Genomic DNA, 21,261 nt, shown 5'->3' with positions numbered 1-21,261 from the left:
AGTGCTCTGTACTACACATTAACTGGTCGGAAGTCAGGTATTTGTTGTATTTTATTGCAAATTTCAGGAAGTTTAATAATTTAATTCACTTTTAATCGATTTAATACAGACAAGAAGGTTCCCAAGCATAATGTTCGTGCTCTACGCTTGGCTATTGTGGCCATGATGCGTTCGCCTGGGTTCTCTGAGCTTGTGAAAGACCAGTTAGGGTACTTTGTGTCTGAGTATGAGATTGCTGAGAGTGAAGATAATGGGTCGTTGGCCGAGTTCTGGGTAAAGTTTCTTGTTATACTTGATAATCCTGGTATGTGCATGCGTAAGTAGATATTATCTGAGGTTTTGCTATTTATTTTGTCGGTATGGCTTATTTCCTCGGATGCAACGTCAACATCTATTGGCAGTATACTGAGGAAATGGGGGGCGGCTGGGTCTGTTACAGGCATTCGATCAATGCTAAAGCCACCGCTCCTGCTGTACTGATCCAGTGCATCGGGAAATTCAACGACAATGAGTATCGGTACCATTGTGAGCCAATCGTAGACTTTCCAAAGTGAGTATTTAACTGTTTTTGTGAAGATTTATCTTGATTTTTATGTGATTTTGAGACTTTGTGCATTATAATGACATTTAAACAGGTTGGACGATGCTGAGCGGTACGTGACTCGTTCTACTAGGACAAGGGGTCAGTCCGGTCAGAGTACTAGTGGTGGTGGTACCGTAGTTGAGGATAGTGCCGATGAGGATTGACTAGTGTCGGTGCAATTGAATTCATCATGTAGTTTAGTTTCACCTATAGGTGAGTTTTTACTTATTATTTGGCAATTGTAGCTTTGCTAGTTGGTTTTTACTGTTGGAACTAGAAGCTGTAGTGTGTGTGAGCATGTGGTAATTGCAGTGTGCGACTTTATAATGACATATTTGTGAGAGTGCAAAATTGATGACATAATGACTTCTTTCATTTTTGAGCATTAACTTAACTTTACTTGTGAAATACGGGTTCTAATGGTTCTAGACACTTGTCCTGGTTATTAACAGCGCTTGTGTGTAATTTGAATTGGTTTGGAAGAGTATTTGGTACTAATTTTCACATGTAAATTTTTCGTAATATAGGCCATTTTTCCACATCATGGCTGGTGTTACATATATGTGAATTTTTCAATTTTTATTGAGCTTTGGGCAAATTTTTTGGCTTGGCCCACTCGGTAGACATCTGTGGGGAAGTACTATGCCATAAATTCAGGTTTTTGGGCACTTTTTGGTCAACTTTTTCATTGATGTATGAGAAAACGAAAAATGCGAAAAATTGAGGGCTCCAGCGTCACTCAATTTTTAAATTGCTCCAATCGGGCTCAAAATTTGCAGATCGCTTCAGTAGCTCAAAAAACCCTGCAGCGGAATTTGGCGCAATTTGAGCATTTTTCGCAAAGTTATTACTGTTTTCGTGATCTGAACCTGGCTATTTTTGAATCATGAAATTTCAAGTCGTCACTGTTCATACATTATCGGTTTTGAATGGTTAAAATGGTACTGTCTGTGCTTGGTACTAATGTAGATTACTGAATTATAGGGTATGAAGCTATTTATCGGGTCAGAACCTTGATTTTTACGTCCAAAATGCTAAATTTTAGGCATGATTTTTCCACTAATTGAGTTTTTCAAGACATGTGTCGGTCTGGTGATTCTCTAGTGGCCTAAATCAGGTGCTAACTGTTAGTACTGATATCTGTGACTATCAGGGGTAGCATTTTGGTAGCATTGAAGTTGAATAACTTGTGTTTTGTGCCGGTTTTTCTGTGAAATTTACTAGATTTTTACTTGTGAAGCGTTATGTTTTGTGCATAAGTTGGCATAGATTGGAGATAATTGATTTTTGACGGTAATTGGGGGTCATACTAGTGAATACTATGTTGGTGGCAGCTATTGGTGCAATTTGGTGCATGATTTGACTTTATTATGTGGAGTTTTCACTTTAGAATTTTGGGCTAAATTTGATCAGATATGTGCAATTTTTGATTTTTTCACTTTTTTCAACATTTATGAATTTCTGTGCTATTGTATGGGTTTATTAGGCTTGGACAACTACTAGGGAGACTGAATATTGGTTTTGGGCTCATAAATCGGCTATTTGGTACTATTTTTCCGGTCTAAATCTGGCTCTATTTTGACTAATTTGAGAAGAGTTTGGTAGGCTTCAGCTTTTTGCTATTATTTCAACATTTTACTTAACAATTTTCAATATTTTTGATATGGGCGTGTAGAGCTTGAGCATACGGATGTTTTGAGCTAATAATATCAGGTTTTCGATATTTCAGATTTTATGAACTTGTTCGTAAATTTTCAAAAAGTCTCCAAAGTTGAGGGGCCCAGCGTCACTCAATTTTTAAAATGCTTCGATTGAGCTCAAAATTGATGAATCGCTTTATTGGCTCAAAAAACCCTGCAGCGCAAAAATTTGGGCAATTTTGAGTATTTTTTCACGAGTTATAACGTTTTTGCTGCAGTGAACCTGGGTTTTTTGAAAAGGCTCAGATAAGGGATAGGTTATTGGCTATGAGGCTATAAAAAAACTTGTTCAAAATGATTGATAATGCTATGGTTGGACTGCTCATGAGTAGAGCTAACTGAATTAACAATAAAATTGGGCATATTCGGGTATTAAGATGCATTTTTCATCAATTTTTCTTGAAATTACACTCAATTTTTTGTGATTTTCTGTACTTTGGCAGTCTTTTCTCAGCTTGTAGTGGAGTGCACATTCTGAGAGATATAGATGTAGGAGTGCTGATGGTATGGTTAATTTTTGTCAGAAGTTAATATTTTTGACTTTAGTGGGAAATAACTGAATTTTTCCTGACAAAATTGTGGCGTTTTGAGAGCTTATTTGGGTTTAAGTCTTCATGGTTGATACTGGGATGAGCTAGGACTGGTTTTTATGGTACCACAAGGCTAGTGGGGTTTGCACTAGGGTTGTAGGGGGTATAGGTGGCTTTAATCGGGTCAGGTGGGAAATAAAATGACAAAATTTTTGAAGCAGTGAATTGAAGCAGAAGCGCAATTTTCGTTTTTTTGTCATTTTTCAACATATACTTGCAAATATTGGGTTTTAACGGTTGTTTGAGGTTGTACCTTGTAGTTGGCAGCTAGGAGTAGCTGCTGGAGGCATTTGGGACAGTTTTTGGCATATTTTTGGGGTATAATTTACACTATATTATAATAAATTTTAACGCACTTTGGTAGGGTTCGGTATTTTTGTCATAACTCAATTTTATTGATTTTTGACGGGATTTTTGGGTACTGGGATGTCAAGCGTGAGCAGTAGGATGGTCTAGGGCTATAAAATAGGTCAACTGAAGGTTTTTTGTAGGAGTTATCATTGAATTCGAGCGGATTCGAAAAGTGTCAAAAATTGAGGGCTCCAGCGTCACTCGATTTTTAAAGTTCTTCAAATCGCTTCAAAATTTGCATGTCGGTTTCTCGGCTTGAAAAATGCTGCAGCGCAAAAATTTGGAATGATCGGGGCATTTTTCACAATTTTGTGGCTATTTTTCGGAAGTGAACCTAGGATTTTTGGAAAGGTCAACTTTGAGCTAAATTTTTGGTACCTAGACCGGGTCGAGAGGGGTCGATTATAGCTGGAATCGCTTTTACTGGATAAGGGCTTTTCAGAACAATAGATTAATCCAGGTTTGGACAAGTATCTCTTGAGATAGATCAAGATAACTAGGATTTTAGGTCGAGATTTTTCGAATTTTGGGCAATTTTTGGGCTTTAGGGCTAAGTTGCTCAGGCTTGGTGGGCTTTTGGGGCAAATAGGGGGTACTGATAGACTGTACTGGGTCTGTACATGCTAGTGGATGTAGATGGTTATGGGTAGAGGGTCGAAGACTTGGCATATAAGCTCAAAAATGATGTTAAAATCCAATTTATCATAGCCACTGGCGAGTTTTGGAAGACTTAAGTGTGAGATTCCTGCATCTATTACTATTTCTCTCAGTTCATAGAGACTTGCTAATACGGATTTGTATGTGGGTTTGTGATAGTATCTAGATTTGGTTACTAAACTGAAGATATAACGTTCAGAAATGGGGTCGAAGTAAATTAAAACTGAGCCAATATCAGGTGGATATCTAAGTCTAATTGCACTTGGGTCTGCTGGGTACCAGCTTTTGACTTGTCGGAATAATCCCTTTGCCATTGCAAGGTCTGCTGATATACAGTGTGCAAAAGAGTGTGGAGAGTATATGATACCTGTTGGTGAACTTAGATATGTTGCATTTATTTCTTGACTAAAGGGATTTAAGTTTTGATTTGAGGATCCTGGTGAAGAGTTTTTTGTTTGAGATCTAGTTACTGGTTTGTTTGCTGAACTGCTGGGCTTTTTCCCTGAATATTTTGCTATGCTAGCTCTTACTTGATCTAATTTTGTCTCTCTACTTGGGGTACTTGACTGTTTTGATGCTTGTGCTGATGCTTTTATTGCTTCACGTTTTTCTTCTTGTTCCAGTCTGGCACGAGCATTTTTTGGTCTAGGACTCCCTGATCTTCTAACTTGGTTGGTTAGGTAAGGGTTTGTCCTAACTTCATCGTGTAACCATAGTTGTCTAGTTATTTTAAATCCTTGGACATTTTTCTTCTGTTGGTATTCTGGTGATTTGAAAGCACTTTTTTCTGGTTTTCGTTTAGGGTGATAAGGTCGCGCTCTTATTTTTCTGTCATTTAACGCAAATTGTTCTTCTCGTGTTTCTGGAGGTGACTCAACATCTAATGGTACTATTGACGGGCGAGGCTGTTGAGCTGGTAGAAACATTTCATTATCTGATGAAGATGATACGTGAGGAACACGAACTTCTGGTTCTTGCTGTCTAATTTCATCTGCAATTAGTGGATCGACTGGTATTCTAGCGATTTGTTCAGCATCTAGGTTCAGATCAGCTAGGTTTTCGTCTGAACTAATATTTTCATCAAATAGATTTGGAATTGCTTCATCTGAACTTGAGGAGTCAAATACTGGAAGATGGACTGGGGCAGTTCGTGGTCTAACTGCTGGTGCTACTACCCTTGGTGGGGCCAGGGGTGCTGCTGGAGGTGCTGCTGCTGGTGGTCCTGCTAATGGTCCAACTAGGGGAACATTTATGGTAACTCTGACTGGGTCTGGTTTCACTTTCTTGGATTTTTGTATCTCTGTTTCTTGTTCATTGATTAATTCTGGGATATGTTTATCAAAAAGATCTGGTTCCATGTGTTGTCCTCTAGATGGATCTGGTTGAAAGTTTACAGGGTTGATGACTTCAAGGTCTTCAGGGGTTTCACTTGGTTTAATTGGCTTCAGTCTGATGCGATGAACACATTGTGTGTAATTCGTATTTACTTTTCGAATGATATAATTAGAATCAGTAAGGACTTTTTCCACTTTATATAGCGGTAGCCATTTCTCTACTTGGGAAGCTATTACTGTAGACTGTTCTAGTAGCTTAGGATTCAAAAGTAAACAGAATGATTTCTCAGGAATCGGTTTCGCTGAAGCTTTTTGATCATAATACTTTTTGTACTTCAGGTATGCGGTCGTCAGTTTTTCTTTGTTTTCTCCAAACTTTTGCATCATGGCATCTTGCAGTTCATTTACAAAGTCCGAGTTTACTGCTACTGCATCCATTACTTTTCTAGAGAACCTAATGTCGAGGGGCTTTATGGGTTCTCTGCCATGGAATAAAGTTGAGGGACAACAATTTGTCGCTGAATGATATGAAGTATTATGAATAAAGGTTGCAAGAGGAACATATTTGTGCCAGTCTTTCCATTGTTCCTCAGTATTGAGTTTCAAGATTCGTTTCAATGGTCCATGTGATCGTTCTACTGCTCCAATGGTTTGAGGGTGCTTTAGTGAGGCATGTTTTAACTTTACTTCAAGTAAATTTGCTAATTCTGACATTAAATCTGAAGTAAAATTTGTTCCTAAGTCACTAAGTATTGTTTGAGGAATGTCGCTGTGTTGGAAGAACACCTTTACTAGTTCTCTGGCTTTTGTATCAGCATATCCATTGGTTAACGGAACTGCGAATAGGTACTTTGTAAATACATCTATTCCACTCAAGACATACTTATATTGTGATGACTTTAGGGGGCCTACTAAATCTATTTGTAGCATATCTCCTGGGTATGATTGTAGAGAACTGACTGGTTGTAACTTGGGTGTGATGTGGCTTTTTGGTATTCTGTTAAGTTGAGACAAGTGAGGCAATTTTTGATGAAACTAATGAAATGTTCGGTGAAGCCTGGGTAATAGAATCGCTTTCTGAATTCCTGAATTGTTGCTTTAATGCCTAAATGTCCTGCTGTTTGTGAATTATGGAGCCTGTTTATAGTCTCTTTCCACAAATGCTTAGGTACGCAGAATTGTTTTTGGAGTACTTTTCCAGTATCATAATAGAAGTTCCGGTATAAGACATTCCCTTCAAGAATTAATCTGTTGAAGTGTTTGTTGTACTTTTTTAAATTGGTTGAGGCATACATTAAATCTGGTTGTTGATTATTTTGTTGTATCCAGCTTATTACTGTTCTAATGTCTGTGTCCTTTTGCTGCTCTTCTGCTAAATTGAGGCCAATTAAGTTGTCTGTAAGATCTGGGAACTCATCTAATGGATTTGGGTACTCAATTGAATTTATTTCTTGTTTTCTTTTAAGTTTAAATAGCCCTTGAATTTCTGTGATTGGTGAAATATTTTGTTGTTTTTTATAATGTTCGTAAACTCCGAGTTTTTTGAGGACTTCTAGTTCAGCGTTGTTAGCTTCGTCATCAAAATTGTCAATATCAAATAATACGTTCAATTCAACATCAGGGTTTTGTGCTTCTGTATCAATTTCTATTTCTCTGACTGGAATTCTATCTGTTAATTTTAAAGACATTGTTGCTGTTTTATCATTCTCCATTCGGGAGAGGAAATCTGCTGCGTAACTAGCACGTCCAGGAATGTGAGCAATTACTATGTTAAATGCAAGTACTCTGTCTAAACAGTTCCAAAGTGATGGCGGTATTACTTTTGACTGAAAGAATTGTGTGAGGCTTTTGTTGTCAGTGAGTATAATTACTTGTCTATTGGATCCCCAAATGTAGTGCGAGAAATAGTCCAGCGCGTAGTACAAAGCTAGGAACTCTTTGTAGTAAATTGAGAACTTTAATTGCGTTGCATTAAACAAATGCGATCCAAACGATACGGGAGCGTATGTTTTCTTTTCTTTCTTGCCTGTCTCATTTACGTATTCTTCCACCATTAGTACAAAACCTGCGCCGTGGTAACTAGCGTCACAAAGAATTACATACTGCAAGCCTGGCTTTGGCAATCGCAATGTTACATTTGTTGCTTCCATTAGATCCTTCTTTATTACTTCTAATGCTTTTACGTGTTCTTCTGTAGTTTCTATTACTGCATCCTTCTTCAGGAGCTTATAAAATGACATTAGTTTTTCACCTAAATTAGGGATGTAATTTCGGAAGAATTGCGTGAAGCCGATCAGTCGCTTTACTTGTTTTGTTGTTTTTGGCATTTTGAATTTATCAAGAAATTTAGTTATTTTCGACTCTTCTGGTGATATTCCTTCTGCACTGATGTTATTTCCCAGAAGTTTCATTGTATCGGTTGCTTTTTCACACTTTTCAGGTGACAATTTCCGTCCCGATTGATGTGTACATGTAAAAATTTCTGGTAAAGAGGGTACCAATTGTTCAAAGTTTGTTACTGCATTTCCAATATCATCCATAAACTGGGTACAATTTCCTGAAGCTAGGCAGGGGTCCAAGTAATGTCTAATAAAGGAACTAAATCCTGTTACTGACTTATTCAATCCTTGTGCAAGACATTTATAAGCATAAGTTCTCGAAGCAAAGTTAAATGCTAGCAGTTGCACTGCTACATCGTCTGCCATTTGTACACAGTGATATGCTTGAGAACAGTCAAGTTTCGTAAACAGTTTTTTCCCGGCAAAGTAGTTTATTGCGTCGCTCATGTTCGAAATTGGGAAATTCGTGTTCACGTAGTCATTTTTCAGCAAATGGTTTAATTTTCTCAAGTCAATTAACAGTCTAAGTCTTCCTGAGTTCTTTCGTTGTGCAAAAAGAGGACTACTATATCTTGATTGGGACAAAGTTGTTATCAGTCCGTAGTAATGCATTAATGCTAATTCTACTTGCAACTCATTTCTCAGATGGACAGGCGTTGGAGGTCCTTGTTCATAAATTGGTATGCTTCTTTCTGGAGTTAACTTTATTTTCAAATCTGTATTGTATCCGACGTCAAATCTATGCTTTGCAAAAATGTCACTGAATTCATCTAATAGTTCACCTACTACTGCTTTTTGCTCATCATTAAGGGCCAATTTCTCCCACGGAAATTTGCTCAAAAAGGTTATTTTGTCCTGATGGTTACCCCTTTGGATCTAATTTCTCCATTTCTTGCAGTTTTAGCAGTTGCTCAAAGATTTCTCTCTGCAAGGGCGACAAATTTGTCGGATCTGGGCATGATTCAGGCGTTGGGAACCACAATTTTTTATATTCGGGCGCTGGTTTCACTGGTTGAGGTTTCTTTTCGGGGTATCTGTAACTTGAATTAATTGATTTATTTCTGTTAAGTAATTTTCGCTCATTTTTGCAACATTAATTAATTGAGGATCTACTTCTAACAATTTTTCAGCTTGGTCTGATGTTAAGAATGAGAATTTTGCTACTTCTTCGCCTTTATTTATGGTAATTGGCTGGTCAGTAATGTTCAGGACATAGATATACAGAATGTTATTTTCAGCAACTTTACTTAAAGAGGACGTAAATATTACTTCGCTATCTTTTTCAAAGATTTCGTTTGGAATTATTACCCCGCAAAGGTCAGTGAATGATTCTAGTTTATCGTAAAGCTTGCATTCTAATACTGCTTGTTGATTCGGCTGTAAGACTTGCTTTTTCTGTGTATAAACTTCAAATTTTTTACGTTTTACAACTCTTCTAGGTTGCTTTTCTGGCTTTATTTCATTTATCTGTAGAGTTTGATCAGGGAATTTAATGTAACTTTGTCCTGGGCAGATGCTAACTTTATGTTTAACAGAGAATGGGTTGCCTAATATTACAGGAGTTGTGACAATTAAAACAAGGAAATCTTCTGTAAATGTTTGTGTGCCCAATTTAAATGTAACTTTAATTGCTTTGTCAATTTTAACTATATTTCCGTTTGCCATTTTTACTTTATCTAGATCAGGCTTTTCTATTTCTGTTATTGGATTGATATTTGTATTATTAAGCTCCTTGTAAAACTCACGACTTATCACGTTGGCAAATGCTCCTGTATCAATTAGTGCGCGTCTTTCTAATTCTCCATTAAATTTAACTTTAACATAGGATAATGTTCTGCCTAAAAGTGGGACAATGCTGAATAATTGCTGAACGTGTGGTGTTGGCTTTGGTGCGGGTTGAGATGCTTGTGTTGGGAGTTGCACAGAATTATTAACTTTACTTTTATTATTATTACTTTTGCGTTTTCTACGCTTTTTGTTACTTTTATTATAAACTGGTTCTATTACTTTATCTAAATAAGGACTAGACGTGCTTTCGTTATAATGATTAACTGAGTTTTTATAATTTTTATTTTGTTTCTTAAAGTTGGGTGGCTTTATTAGTTTTTTTGTTGATTAAATGGAAAATTCATACCTCTCATATTTCTACTTTGGAGTGCACCAGCACCACTAAATTCTTTTGCTTTTTGCATACCATATCTGTCTTGTGCCGGACTATCGTAAACTATACCCTGTCTAAGAAAGTTTTGAGGGGTATTTTTCGTTGGAAGTCGATAAACAGGTCTATTAACATAAGCTGGATGAACAAATGGAGGGCTATCTGAAGGTTCGGACCAATAATTCCGGGTTTGTGGCTGTTGATTATAATAAAATGGTCCAGGGGCATTAAATTGCGGTCTAAACTCTCGGTAATTATTAGCACGAGGGGCATACTGTTGCTGGGGCCGACAGTTTTGCTGAACTGGACGATGATATGGCTGATATTGAGGGTAATTTGGTCGATAATTTTGATATTGGGGGCGGAAATTTTGTCTATAACTTTGTCTGTAGACTTGTTGAGGGTAATGTGGTGTAAAAATTTTTATTGGATCTTGTTCTGGTGGCTCATTTTTAGGTGCTGATCTCTGCTCAAGTTTCTGCTCAAGTTGTTTCTGATTATTTGAAATAGTAGTGATTGCTTTTAACATTATATCAGTGTTTGTTTCGGTTATTTCATTAAATCCGTCATCAAAGTACTCTTCTCTATTACACATCTCTCTTATTGCAATTTGTTGGCTAGCTAGGGTGCATAACTTATCAATTGTATCTGTATCAGGCCTTTCTAAGAGCTTAGGCTTAAGCCAATTTGGCATAGATTTAATGAAAAAGCGCTTTATTTGTTCGTTTTTTCTGTTTTCTGACGTTTGAAGGGCAGAATCTCTTGCTGCTGTCTCTCTTTCGAATCTACGAGCTTCAGCATCACCTCCTCCTGCTGCTACTACTACTATTTCAGGTGCTGGATATGCTTTATTGGCTTCAGTTCTTAACTTTACTAAGAAATTTTTTACAGTGTCTGTTTTTGGATTGAACTTTTGGTTCTCTAACTTTATAATTCTGATCTCTCTCAAGTCATCTTGCGTGAATCTGTTTCTTAGAGCTGTTATACTGTCTGCGAAAGCTAGTCTGGTAGCCTCTGGTAAGGTTAGAAAGTATCGTAAAGCGTCTCCTTTTAAATGTAACTGTAAAAAATTCGCTTGTTGCGCGTTTGCGATTGCTGCGACTCCGATTGCACCTGTTATTAGTTGTTCAAACTCGTTGAAGTTGTCCGTTTCTGATCCGGAAAAAGGCGTGATCTTGATCTGCGCGTGTGCCGTTTTGCTTTTTCCCTGATTAGATTATATACTTTTCGTTCAATCAGTCTTACGTTCGTTCTAAAGTATTAAATAGCACACTTAACTTAACTTAATGGAGAGATTGAAGGGTTTTAAGAGATGAAGACAGTTAGATGAATAGCAAAAGGATATCAGAAAAGAAACTACTGAAACCATTCGTTCAGAAAATAATAGAGATGGGCTGCTTATGAACCTATTCTTAAAGCTCCGGTCGAATCGTCAGACCTATATCGTTGAAGCCGTATGGGCCGCCGAAGTCTCACCTCTAAAGAGTGCCCCTTAGTCTAAGAAAATTCGTGGGGACCACGACCGCACAGGCCTTGTGGAAGCTGCACTCAGATAGGCAACAGCATAATTGACCGAAGTCACTGTTTGATTCATTAACTTCCGGAGCTGGGTGGGGAAATAAAATATAATTGTTTTTATTTTGTTTAAATTTATGTTTTGCCCTCTTTTAGTTAATATTTAAGTGATGGTTTCAGTAATTTAGCTTATTCTGATGTTATCTGATAATCAGTGATGATTCTGTCAAGGTTAATATCTCTATCAGATTGAAGTTTGTGACGAATAAGGCCAAATTTGCGAGATTTCTGATTTAAACTTTTTGCTGTCCAATAAATTGCTACAAGTTTATCGTCTTTATCTAGCACATAAATAACGATGGATTTATAAGCTGAAGAGGAAAAAACGCTTACTATCTGAGCTTGTGTTTTATTGCTGTTATGGGTGTAATTGATGTTATTTCCTTGAATATGTTCAACAAAATTGGGGGAAGCTCGGCAATTATTAATAGCGGGGAGAATTTGTTCTTTATAAATTGACATAAATAAAGCACCAAAGTTAATTTTACAAATTCATTTACTCACAATATCCTCGTTTGCAAATACCCTGTGTTGTTTTTGTCCGTTGTGGCGGCTGTGGTTGAGTTTGTTCCAGTTATTGTCCACTCAATCACTTTTGAATTATTGTTGCTTTTTGTCCACAAAGACACAAACACAGTTTCCACCCATTCTTTCCTTTGATACTGCTTTCTGCATTATCGTCTTGCTGGGAAAGGAAGTGCTGGATGCTGATCTGGATGATTGGAGGCTCTTAAGGTAATGAAGAAAAAGCGAAAGAAGAAAATGTCAGAGAGAAGGAAGAAAGTGTCGAATTTATCAAAGAATTATTTGGAATTTCGGTCCGTTAAACTGGGAAACAGTTAGTAACTCCTGTCACCATGTTACGCACTGATTTTTATAGTGTTCCTAGTGGTGTTATTGAGGTTTATATTAGGAGTAATTAACTCGGATAATTGGCATTTTACAAGGACTTATTTGGTGTTTCACAGTGCGGTTTTTAGCAGATATATTTTGAAACAAAATTAGCTAGTAATAGCCTTATATTGAGCGGTTCGGATGTGCGAGATATCCACTGGTTTGCCTTGTATCTAATAGCTTTTCTCAGAGTTATTCTGCTCTGTAGAGGCCTGGTGTAACTTAGAGTTTTATAAGGATTTTCCAGTTCAATCTTTAATTGTTTTGGCAATAATTAATCAATAAATTTAGCAAGAAGTTTCTCAAGTTTTTATCAAGTTTAACAAGATGTTAGGCAACTGATTGTTAGGCTGGTTTTCCGGTGTTCTGGTGATCGTAAGTTCCGCTGGGCTGTGCCTTCAGTTGTATTGGTCCTTCGCAAATATTTACTGATTTACAAGTTGGGCAATTTCCGGCTTTTGTACGTCTCTTGATGTTTGTTAAGTACATATACAAGTTCCGTATTAGCACCTACTTTATCAGAATAATTACTTCACCAAGAACATAATCTCTCATAAAGTTATTTACTAATTATGTGAATTTATCATCAAGAAAATCAAAAAAGTAAATATTGAGGCTTTTAGGCACTTGATATGTTTGCTAGTAAACTGTCACTCTGCGGTTGTTTTTCGTAAACATAAACAAATTAAGGGCTACAGGCCTAGATGGAAATATTGGCTATATATGGCCTTGAAACTGAATGAATATTAATTAATATAAAGCACTTAATTAAGGATATTTTAAGGAATATCATCACGTAACTATGAGGGACGAAATAGGGGCGTGACATTTAGATTTCTCCAGGAAATCTTAAAGAACAAAGTTCTTGAGTATTTTCTTTTTTATTTTCCGTCTGATTTAAAAAAAAACTAACGCATACGATTTTGAATATTTGTTTTATGTTTTAGATATTTGCACTTTTGGGGATGTTTCAAATTAATCAAATGATTTTTCTTATTGTGACCTTATTCTTAATCTATTTCTTCCAAACACTGTTATTTTAAATGTCTTGCAATCTAAGATCAGTACTGTAATCTTAAATCTTAGAAAAAGTAACTATCTAACTATCGGAATGACAAAAATATTGATCTTGGAGCTTTAAATGATTACTTACTTACTAACCAACTTGTTCTTGACTACAACTAGCAGTAAAAAGAAGAGCATTCCAATAAATGTTTGAATATTTGCATCGCGGTTTATCTTTTATCACGTTTTCGAGATTGTCTAAACTGTTTAGAATATCTGACTGCGGCTGGAAAATTGTGCGTGCTTGGACATTACCGATTCCCTCTTTAAGTTATATTGTAAATTGCCAATGAGCTATTTGTAAGTCTAACCGAGAATCGAGAGGGGAGTTTTGCAGAGTAAACATACTCTCGTCTGTCTCTGGGAAATCTACGGTAGCTGGTCTGACTAGTCCATTTGTCTGAGAGTACTTTGGGTGCCTCCTTGTAGTACCACTTTGTCGCTTCTCTTGATAACTGCCTCGGTTGGTTCAGTTCTCTGTACAGCTGAACAGAATATCACCCCGTTTAAACAAACAGAATAGTAGAGACTAAAGGTGTTAGCACGAGTTAGGGTGTTTCCTCTGATTCAGAAATGTTCAGAGAAACTCCAGTCTGAACTTCGGTCTACATCAGGAAAAATTCAGAGAACTTCAATTCCTCAGTTTGAGGTCTCAGACAGAAGCGCCACCTCTGGCGTCTGATCAGATGTCACTATTGTCTGATACCTCTCTACCTAGGTCTCAGTCACTCTAATTTCAAGCTGATTGGAAAAAATTCCTAACTTTACTTCCTTCTGAATGAGAAACGGTTCTGAGTTTTTTTTTTACTGATTCACAAGTGAAAGTTTGATTTCCTCTGAAGACGTTCTAAGTCAAGCAGGGCAGAAGATTCAGTTGCCAGGTGAAATATAAAATCTGTAATTTATAACACAGAGGTCAGCAAATTTGTTCCGAATTTGACAATTAACATAACCCCACTCATATGCACTTCTTATGTGGTCATAGTCTTTTGTAGAGCTCTGTATCAACTGATTTCTGGGTTCGAACTGTAAGCAACTGAAAGTCAAAAGTTTTTTTTTAGAAAATCCTATAATTTCCAGGAGAGTGCGCTAAACTGTAAAAATAATAAGTGACATTCAAGCAAAAAAGTTCTACCATAATCTTTGAATTTTCTCGAATCAGTCTTGGTGCCATTGTGAATGTTGCAAAATTACATTAAGCAGCCAAATACACCCGACTCGAGGTGTCAACGCTAAAAAAGATGAAAAATGAAATAAATGTCGTGAATGCAGAGAAAAGTTGTAATTAAGAATTGAAGTTTTTAGCGTTGAAAGCGGTGAAATTATAAATTTCACCGATATAATCCCAACATCCTACGATATTTCCGCGATGAAGAGTCACAGCAAATCTTTTTGGTAGCGGCAATTTTTTTTCACCGCTGAAGCGTTCAAAACCAAATTGCACTACTAAATATTGCTAATCTTACAAAAATTTTCAGCTAAAAACCGCAAATCTTCCCCGTAAACCTTACATTATCTTTTGAAAAACCTCGACCCGGACATATACTTCATCTCGTCCAATTAAAAAGGGAACAAAGTTGTACTGTTTTTTGCGATTTTTTTGCAATCCTGATAAATAAGACTGTATTTTATGGTTTGTTTTTTTTTAACAATAAGGACAATAAACAATTCACGGCAGCTTGTACTATTGATTTGTATGTTATTCTGTTCCGAAAGGTTATAAAAAAGTATTCGCCAGCTTATTCTGATTAGTTTGTGAGATCAAGAAAGATTATAGCACGCTCTTGCAACAAGATGCATAATCTGGCAGGATTCCACCAAAAAAGATATCTCAAAATAACTGTTTTCTCCAGCAATCGCCAGCAGTTATACAAGAAAACTTAAAAACTGAAAGTGGTATAATATTGAAACTCACAAAATGTGCTTTTTAACAAGACAACTACTAGCTGTTTTCAAGCTGCTTCACTCACTTAATTTCTTTGTGTTTTAGTGCGAGGAGAAATTCACAAATTTCCGCTCTGATAGTCAGGGAAAATGGACAGTCATAAAAAATAAGAAGACAATAAGGGTAGACAAAACTTCTCAACAGAAACACCTCTATCTTCCGTACTTCTCGAATCGTAATTTTGGAAAAATAAATTAAGAACAAACGAAAACATTTTGTTTGTTTTTATTTGGCTACTGGAGTTCACTTATGTTTAACAAGCTCAAATGGCTAGTAAAATTTTGCAAGCAAGTTAGCAGAGTAGCTGCTCAGAAACATCCATTTGCCAAAAACATAACCGTTTTGATTTTTAACAATAGTCGGTCATCGTTATTTTTGTCCGTCGACTATTTGATTTCAACATCCACCTTGAGCTGCACTGAAGCGCTTTTGACCCCATAAATAACTAATCATGCTAATAAAAAATTATGTTTTAGTAAAAAAAATGTTTTTTTTTGCCTTTTTCACACTTAACGGCTGAGAATTGGCGTTGTCTTTTTGCGTCTGTCTAACTTAATTTATAGCCTTTAATTTACGTCAAAAACTAAAATTCTAGAAAATTCTAGAAAATTCTGTACCTGGTGCATATTCTATTAAGCCTTCATTCGTGTTCAGTAGTTGTTCTTGTGGTATCGAATCACTCAACAACGACCGAAAATAAGCAGGAGCTCAAGTTAAAATCAGAGGAAGTCAAACCCCATTATGAATAAAATCTTAGTCATCCTTTCTCCAATTTTGCAATATAAAATAATAATAATCATAACAAGGAGGCTCGGTTATGTGCGATTGCAAATAAGGTTCCGACCCCGCTCATCCAAATTTTGGGCATAATTGTCAACCAAATGAGGAACAGATAGAAAACCCCCAAAAATTCAAACATTTTTCAAAAAAATTGGTGTATGAACAAAAGATCGCCTCCAAAGCAAACAACTTAGTGGAGCAAACGAAAATTGCTGCACTAGATTGAAGAAATCTACAGTCATTAAGAAAGCGAATCAAGAGGAACAGCAAAATAAAACAACAACAACAACAAACATTAATTACATTCAAAACTTTATGTCCATTTTAAAAAAAATTATTAACAAAGTCAAAATAGCGTCAGATAAAACTAAAGCTAAACAAAATAACTTGTATTTTACTAGAAAATATATGAGACCAGTCTATAATTAGGCTCGGTAACAATTAGACAAAAAGAAAAAAGACAGGAAAGTTAAAAAATTTGCTTATATTTCAAAAAACAATTATTTCAAAGTAATGGAAACCAATAGGTTTTAACTGATAACATCCAAAAAACTAATTTACGCCTATGCTTCTATATGAGGGCATCAGACCTGCCGTTTTTTAATTTTCTCTGCATACAGAGAAAAAGAACAGCAAATTTCTTTACAAAAGAACAGCAAATAGAGAAAATAAACAAAGATACATTTCAAACTTGCAAGAAAATGCTGTTGAAGCCGTAAAGCCATATTTTGACACGATTGCATCTTTTGTGAACACCAATAATGTGGTATGCGACCCTTAATTAATGAGATTAGGTAAGAAGTAGACAAAAAGAAAAAAGAGCAAAATTGAGTAATACTTTTGTATTTTTCAAAAAAATTATTTTCAAAGTAAAGAAAATTATATTCAGTCAAAAAAGAACCAAAAACAGGAAAGTTAAAAAAATTCGCTTATATGTCAAAAAACAATTTATTTCAAAGTAATGGAAACCAATAGATATTAAATGATAACATCAAAAAAATTTATTTACACCTATGCTTCTATATGAGGGCATCAGACCTGCCGTTTTTTAATTTTCTCTGCAAACAGAGAAAAAGAACAGCAAATTTCTTCACAAAAGAACAGCAAATGGAGGAAGTAAACAAAGATACAATTCAAACTTGCGAGAAAATGCTGTCGAAGCCGTAAAGCCGAATTTTGACCCTCAAAATATGTTCGATTGAACCTTCTGCGAACATCAATAATGTAGTGTGTGACCTCTAATTAATGAGACTAGATAAAAATTAGACAAAATGAAGAAAGAGCAAAATTAAACAGTACTTTTATATTTTTCGAAAAAAAATTAAATTCAAAGTCATGAAAGCCACTAGCCACAAAAAGAAAAAAATGTTTAGGTCCTTTTAGTCGTGCAGAAGAAGCCCTTGAGACTTGTTTTTATTCAGAATCTGTCTTATGTCTACCAAAAGAACGTCAAATATGACAAAAATCAAAAATTAATTTACTTTTTTTGCAAAAAATCCGTGTCGAAGCCAGTTAAGTCATAATTAATTCATTAAAAACACTTGAGTTTGAACACTTTCGCCTTGCCCTTTCGCCAGCAATTTCATATAGGAATTAACTAAACTTATTAACAAAACTAGATAAAAAATAAACAATAAAGGGAACAAAAGTTCGAAATCAAATGGTGTTTTCTTCATTTTTAAAAACAACTGTGTTCAAGGCATCTGAAAGGCATCAGCTATCTACTAAAAGCAGAAAATTGACTCGTCTAATCCTCCATAGAAAACCAATGATATCTGTCATTAAACAGGACATTTCATACGACTTAAAAAGCAAAATAAATACGACAGTAAAAGACAAAATTAAAAAAAAGTAATCATATTTTGCAAGAAAATGATTGATTTTTTAACGGTCGAAACCATTAAAACCAGAAAAAATACGCTTAAAGTTTTTGATATGTTCAATTATGCCTGATTTCGAACGCCAACAATGTGATATGTGAACTGTCAATAGTTTGATAATGTGACAAAACAAGAAAAAACGTGAAAAACGGGCAATGATTGAAAATAAATTAAAAAAGTAAAATCTAGTTGTATCAAAATCAGAAAACCATAACTTAATCCTTAAAAACAAAATAGGGATCAAAACCTAAATTAGGCAAAAACATTAAGAATTAATTTTTTGCTGACACTAAGCTCCAATTTGATCAAATAAAGAAAAAAATATTGGCAAAGTTCAATAAACCGTTGTTTATATAAAAGTAAAATTTTTTTAAAAGTCAAAACGATCATCAAGTTGCGAGTAAAAAAGACCAATACATTAATTTGGAGCTACTTAGAAAGCCAATTGAACCCATCACCAGTAGTTTTGATCAGGAACGTTCTGTTCTTTAACTAATGTGAATAACATCGAATTCTTTTAAAAAAAGACAGACTGATTATAACCCAAATTGTTTTGGATTGTAGCAGTCTAAGATCGGTCCAAAACTAAAAATTCCAATGCTTTTTGTTCAAAAGGAACAGTTAAGATAATTGGATATAGATAATTTATAGATATTGATAATTTGTTAGTTAAAAAATTGAAATTAAGTGCTGAGTTCTTGATAATCGTCGAGTAAAATTAGCAAGAAGATTTCAAAATTTTAATTACAGAGCACTCTCAATGGAAGTAGAATTACGACTAGCCCCTTTTGGAGTTTACAAAGATTGTGCTAGTTGTTTTGAGTTTATACTTCCGTTAAATTTAGTCAAAGTGGACTAAAGACCTTTACTTTGTGCTATTTTTGATGGAAAATGCTGAGTTTTGAAGTATTTAGCCAAAATTTTTCCAAACAAAATAAATCAAAATAGTCAACAGTATTTCTTCGTCTTTAATATACAGTCATCAACACTATTTTAACAACTTTACCATATTTTAGCAAAAATTGATAAAACTTTAGGCAATAATTCCGGAAAATGTGAAATAATATAACTCAAATTGCTCTAATCTTCACAAAAATTTAAACATCGATAACTGGCTCTAGAACAATAATTTCGAAAAACATCTTTTTATTTCCATATTCTACGCGGGACGGACTTTTTAATGATACCACTCAGAATTCTCTACGATGAACATATCGATCGGTCAAAATTCACGGAACAAAAAAAACCCATTTGAGTATTTAGTTCCTCCCCCCTCAAGAGGGGTCGGATTAATAATGAATTGTTCCAAATAAATATCGACAGTAAAATCAATGATTATAAAGAACTCATTTACAGTTATGTATTTGATATAATATGTATTTGTTTTTGATTGTTAAGTATTGTCTCTTGATGTAAAATGCCGTAGGTTCTATCACGTGTATAAGAGTCAACTTACGCTTTGTTTTCTTTTTCAAAATAAACGATTGTTTAGCAGTGAATCAAACAAAACAAGAAGTAGAACATTAAATTTTATAGTTCAATTCTCTTTTGGTATCATAAAGAATTTTCCTTTTCAGTTTAAAAAAATTGGTATTGACAAATGTGTTATGAAATGTTTTATGCAAGAGCATATATGCAACATCGCCGCCTACTTAGCAAAAATCTTACGAGAGAAACCGACAATATATATGGCCTCGGGTCTGTTCCGTCTGGCCAATACCTATCTTTGGTCGCTGACCTCATCCTGGGATAGTACGACTCGCGTGAAATATTTGACATATTTTCGCTAGACTATTGTAAGATAATAAATTGTCAATTTCAAAAGAAATTTAATAGATCGTAAAACCGCCGGAATAATTTGACTAGAGAGTATTACTTTTTCAATCTGTGCATTGTAGTAGCTCCTCTTGTCTTGAACGTCTTGAGTCCTCCTAGCCTCCCAATGCGCTGAAGAGGATCCCACCCCAATGACCGCATTCTGGCTGAAATTGTTGGCTGAAGACATGATAAAATCTAACACACGTCAGGTTTTTTAACGAAATCTGTAGTACATAAAAACTTGATTGTATTCTATTCTGTTTCACGCTGTCTACTGTTAGTGAAAAACCCAACCATGCAACCCAAGTTGAATTTCCACACGCGGGGGGGGGGGGGGGGAGGGGGCTAATAAGGCTCGATCCAAAACACATTGTCACACGTAACAGTCTGGACGCTGGTCGCATAAAAGGTAAAGGTCCTATTAGAGGACAGGCTGAAAAATGATTCTATAAGAAGAATAATTCTAGAGGTTGCTTTTAGAAAGCCCAGCCTGAATAGGTTGTGTATGTAAAATCACATTAACTTGAATTTTAGGCTCACAAACGGTAATAGGGTGGCGTGAGACAGAATAGATCAGAAACCTGTTCGCTTTTATAATATAAAACAGCAAATTTTTTTTAACAGCAGATAATTTTTATGGCCATGTGCTGTACAGAGAATACAGTTTATCGTTTTTAAAATCGCAAGTTGAACAAATAGTTTGTGTTATTTTAATTTTAACAATATTTGTGGCATTGAAAAAGGCTTCAAAAAGACTTGAATGTGTGGCTGCTACTCTCAGATTCAATGCTTGATACAGTCAATTGGTAAAGATTTTTTTACAGTAAATGAATTCAAAATTTGAGCAGAACATAACGTCTAAAAGAGAAGCTGACATATGTGGTTCAATAGTGTTGAGCGATGCTGATGCTGTCAACAGTTACTTTTGGGAGCGGTTTTCTTAGCCTCCCACGTTGGAGGATAATCACAAAAAAATGATGAAATATCACACCTGTTTAATGGGCTGCCCGGGCGTCTATTTAGTAGAGGACTATTATCAATTCTATATAATCAACATAAACACTCATGAGCACACAATTACGAGCTACCCGGACCATGGCGCCAGCTTGAATCATTAATATTACATTGAAATGGCATATTAAACAGAGCTTGGTCATGCACTACTCAGTGTAAATTTGCAGTTCAGAGGGTACCAAGTGTAATATTTTTAAAAATCTGTTCTTGCAATGAGCAGAGCAAGAAGTAGACTGTAAGAATAGCAAGAATTAGAATGAATTACTTTTGCTTCTCTTACATACTGTACATAATAGCTAAAGGGGAAATTTTGAATTTGTGCATGCCAATAAATTTTTTTCAGATTGAATTGCATCATTTGTTGAAGAAAGAACTGTGGCGCTGCTATTTGATCAAGAGAAAATTGATCAGATATGTCTCAAAGAGGAAAAGTAACGATTGTTCAAGGGTCCGATGAAAGAATAAACGATTGCATTGGAAACTTGTGTCAACTGGAGTCAGCTTGTATATTGCTAGCAATATTTTCTGTGTTAGTTGATTCATTTCTCGTGAAATGCTGAATCGTTTTTGGTTTAAAC

At 35.5% G+C, this 21,261-nt stretch overlaps 1 protein-coding gene across 4 annotated transcripts in view; it reads right to left on the bottom strand.

Moving 5' to 3' along the window:
* Positions 1-20,404, bottom strand: part of LOC142340824 (uncharacterized) — a 28,261-nt gene extending 7,857 nt beyond the window's left edge. The window contains exons 1-3 of one of the 4 annotated variants that reach the window (XM_075391557.1): positions 20,251-20,404; positions 19,728-19,926; positions 13,558-13,731 (exon numbers count right to left, since the gene is read on the bottom strand). In XM_075391557.1, the coding sequence (XP_075247672.1) occupies positions 13,558-13,731; positions 19,728-19,856 (303 nt within the window). In that variant the 5' untranslated portion in view covers positions 19,857-19,926; positions 20,251-20,404. The remainder of the gene's footprint in view (positions 1-13,557; positions 13,732-19,727; positions 19,927-20,250) is intronic. The other 3 variants (XM_075391558.1, XM_075391559.1, XM_075391556.1) reach the window with 3 other exon arrangements.
* Positions 20,405-21,261: the final 857 nt, after the last annotated feature.

Source organism: Convolutriloba macropyga, chromosome 6 (assembly GCF_964194025.1).
Source record: "Convolutriloba macropyga chromosome 6, txConMacr16.3, whole genome shotgun sequence".
NCBI classification, from domain to species: Eukaryota; Metazoa; Xenacoelomorpha; order Acoela; family Convolutidae; genus Convolutriloba; species Convolutriloba macropyga.
The sequence above is the reverse complement of the archived record's forward strand: the minus strand, read 5'-3'. Positions and strand labels throughout refer to the sequence as shown.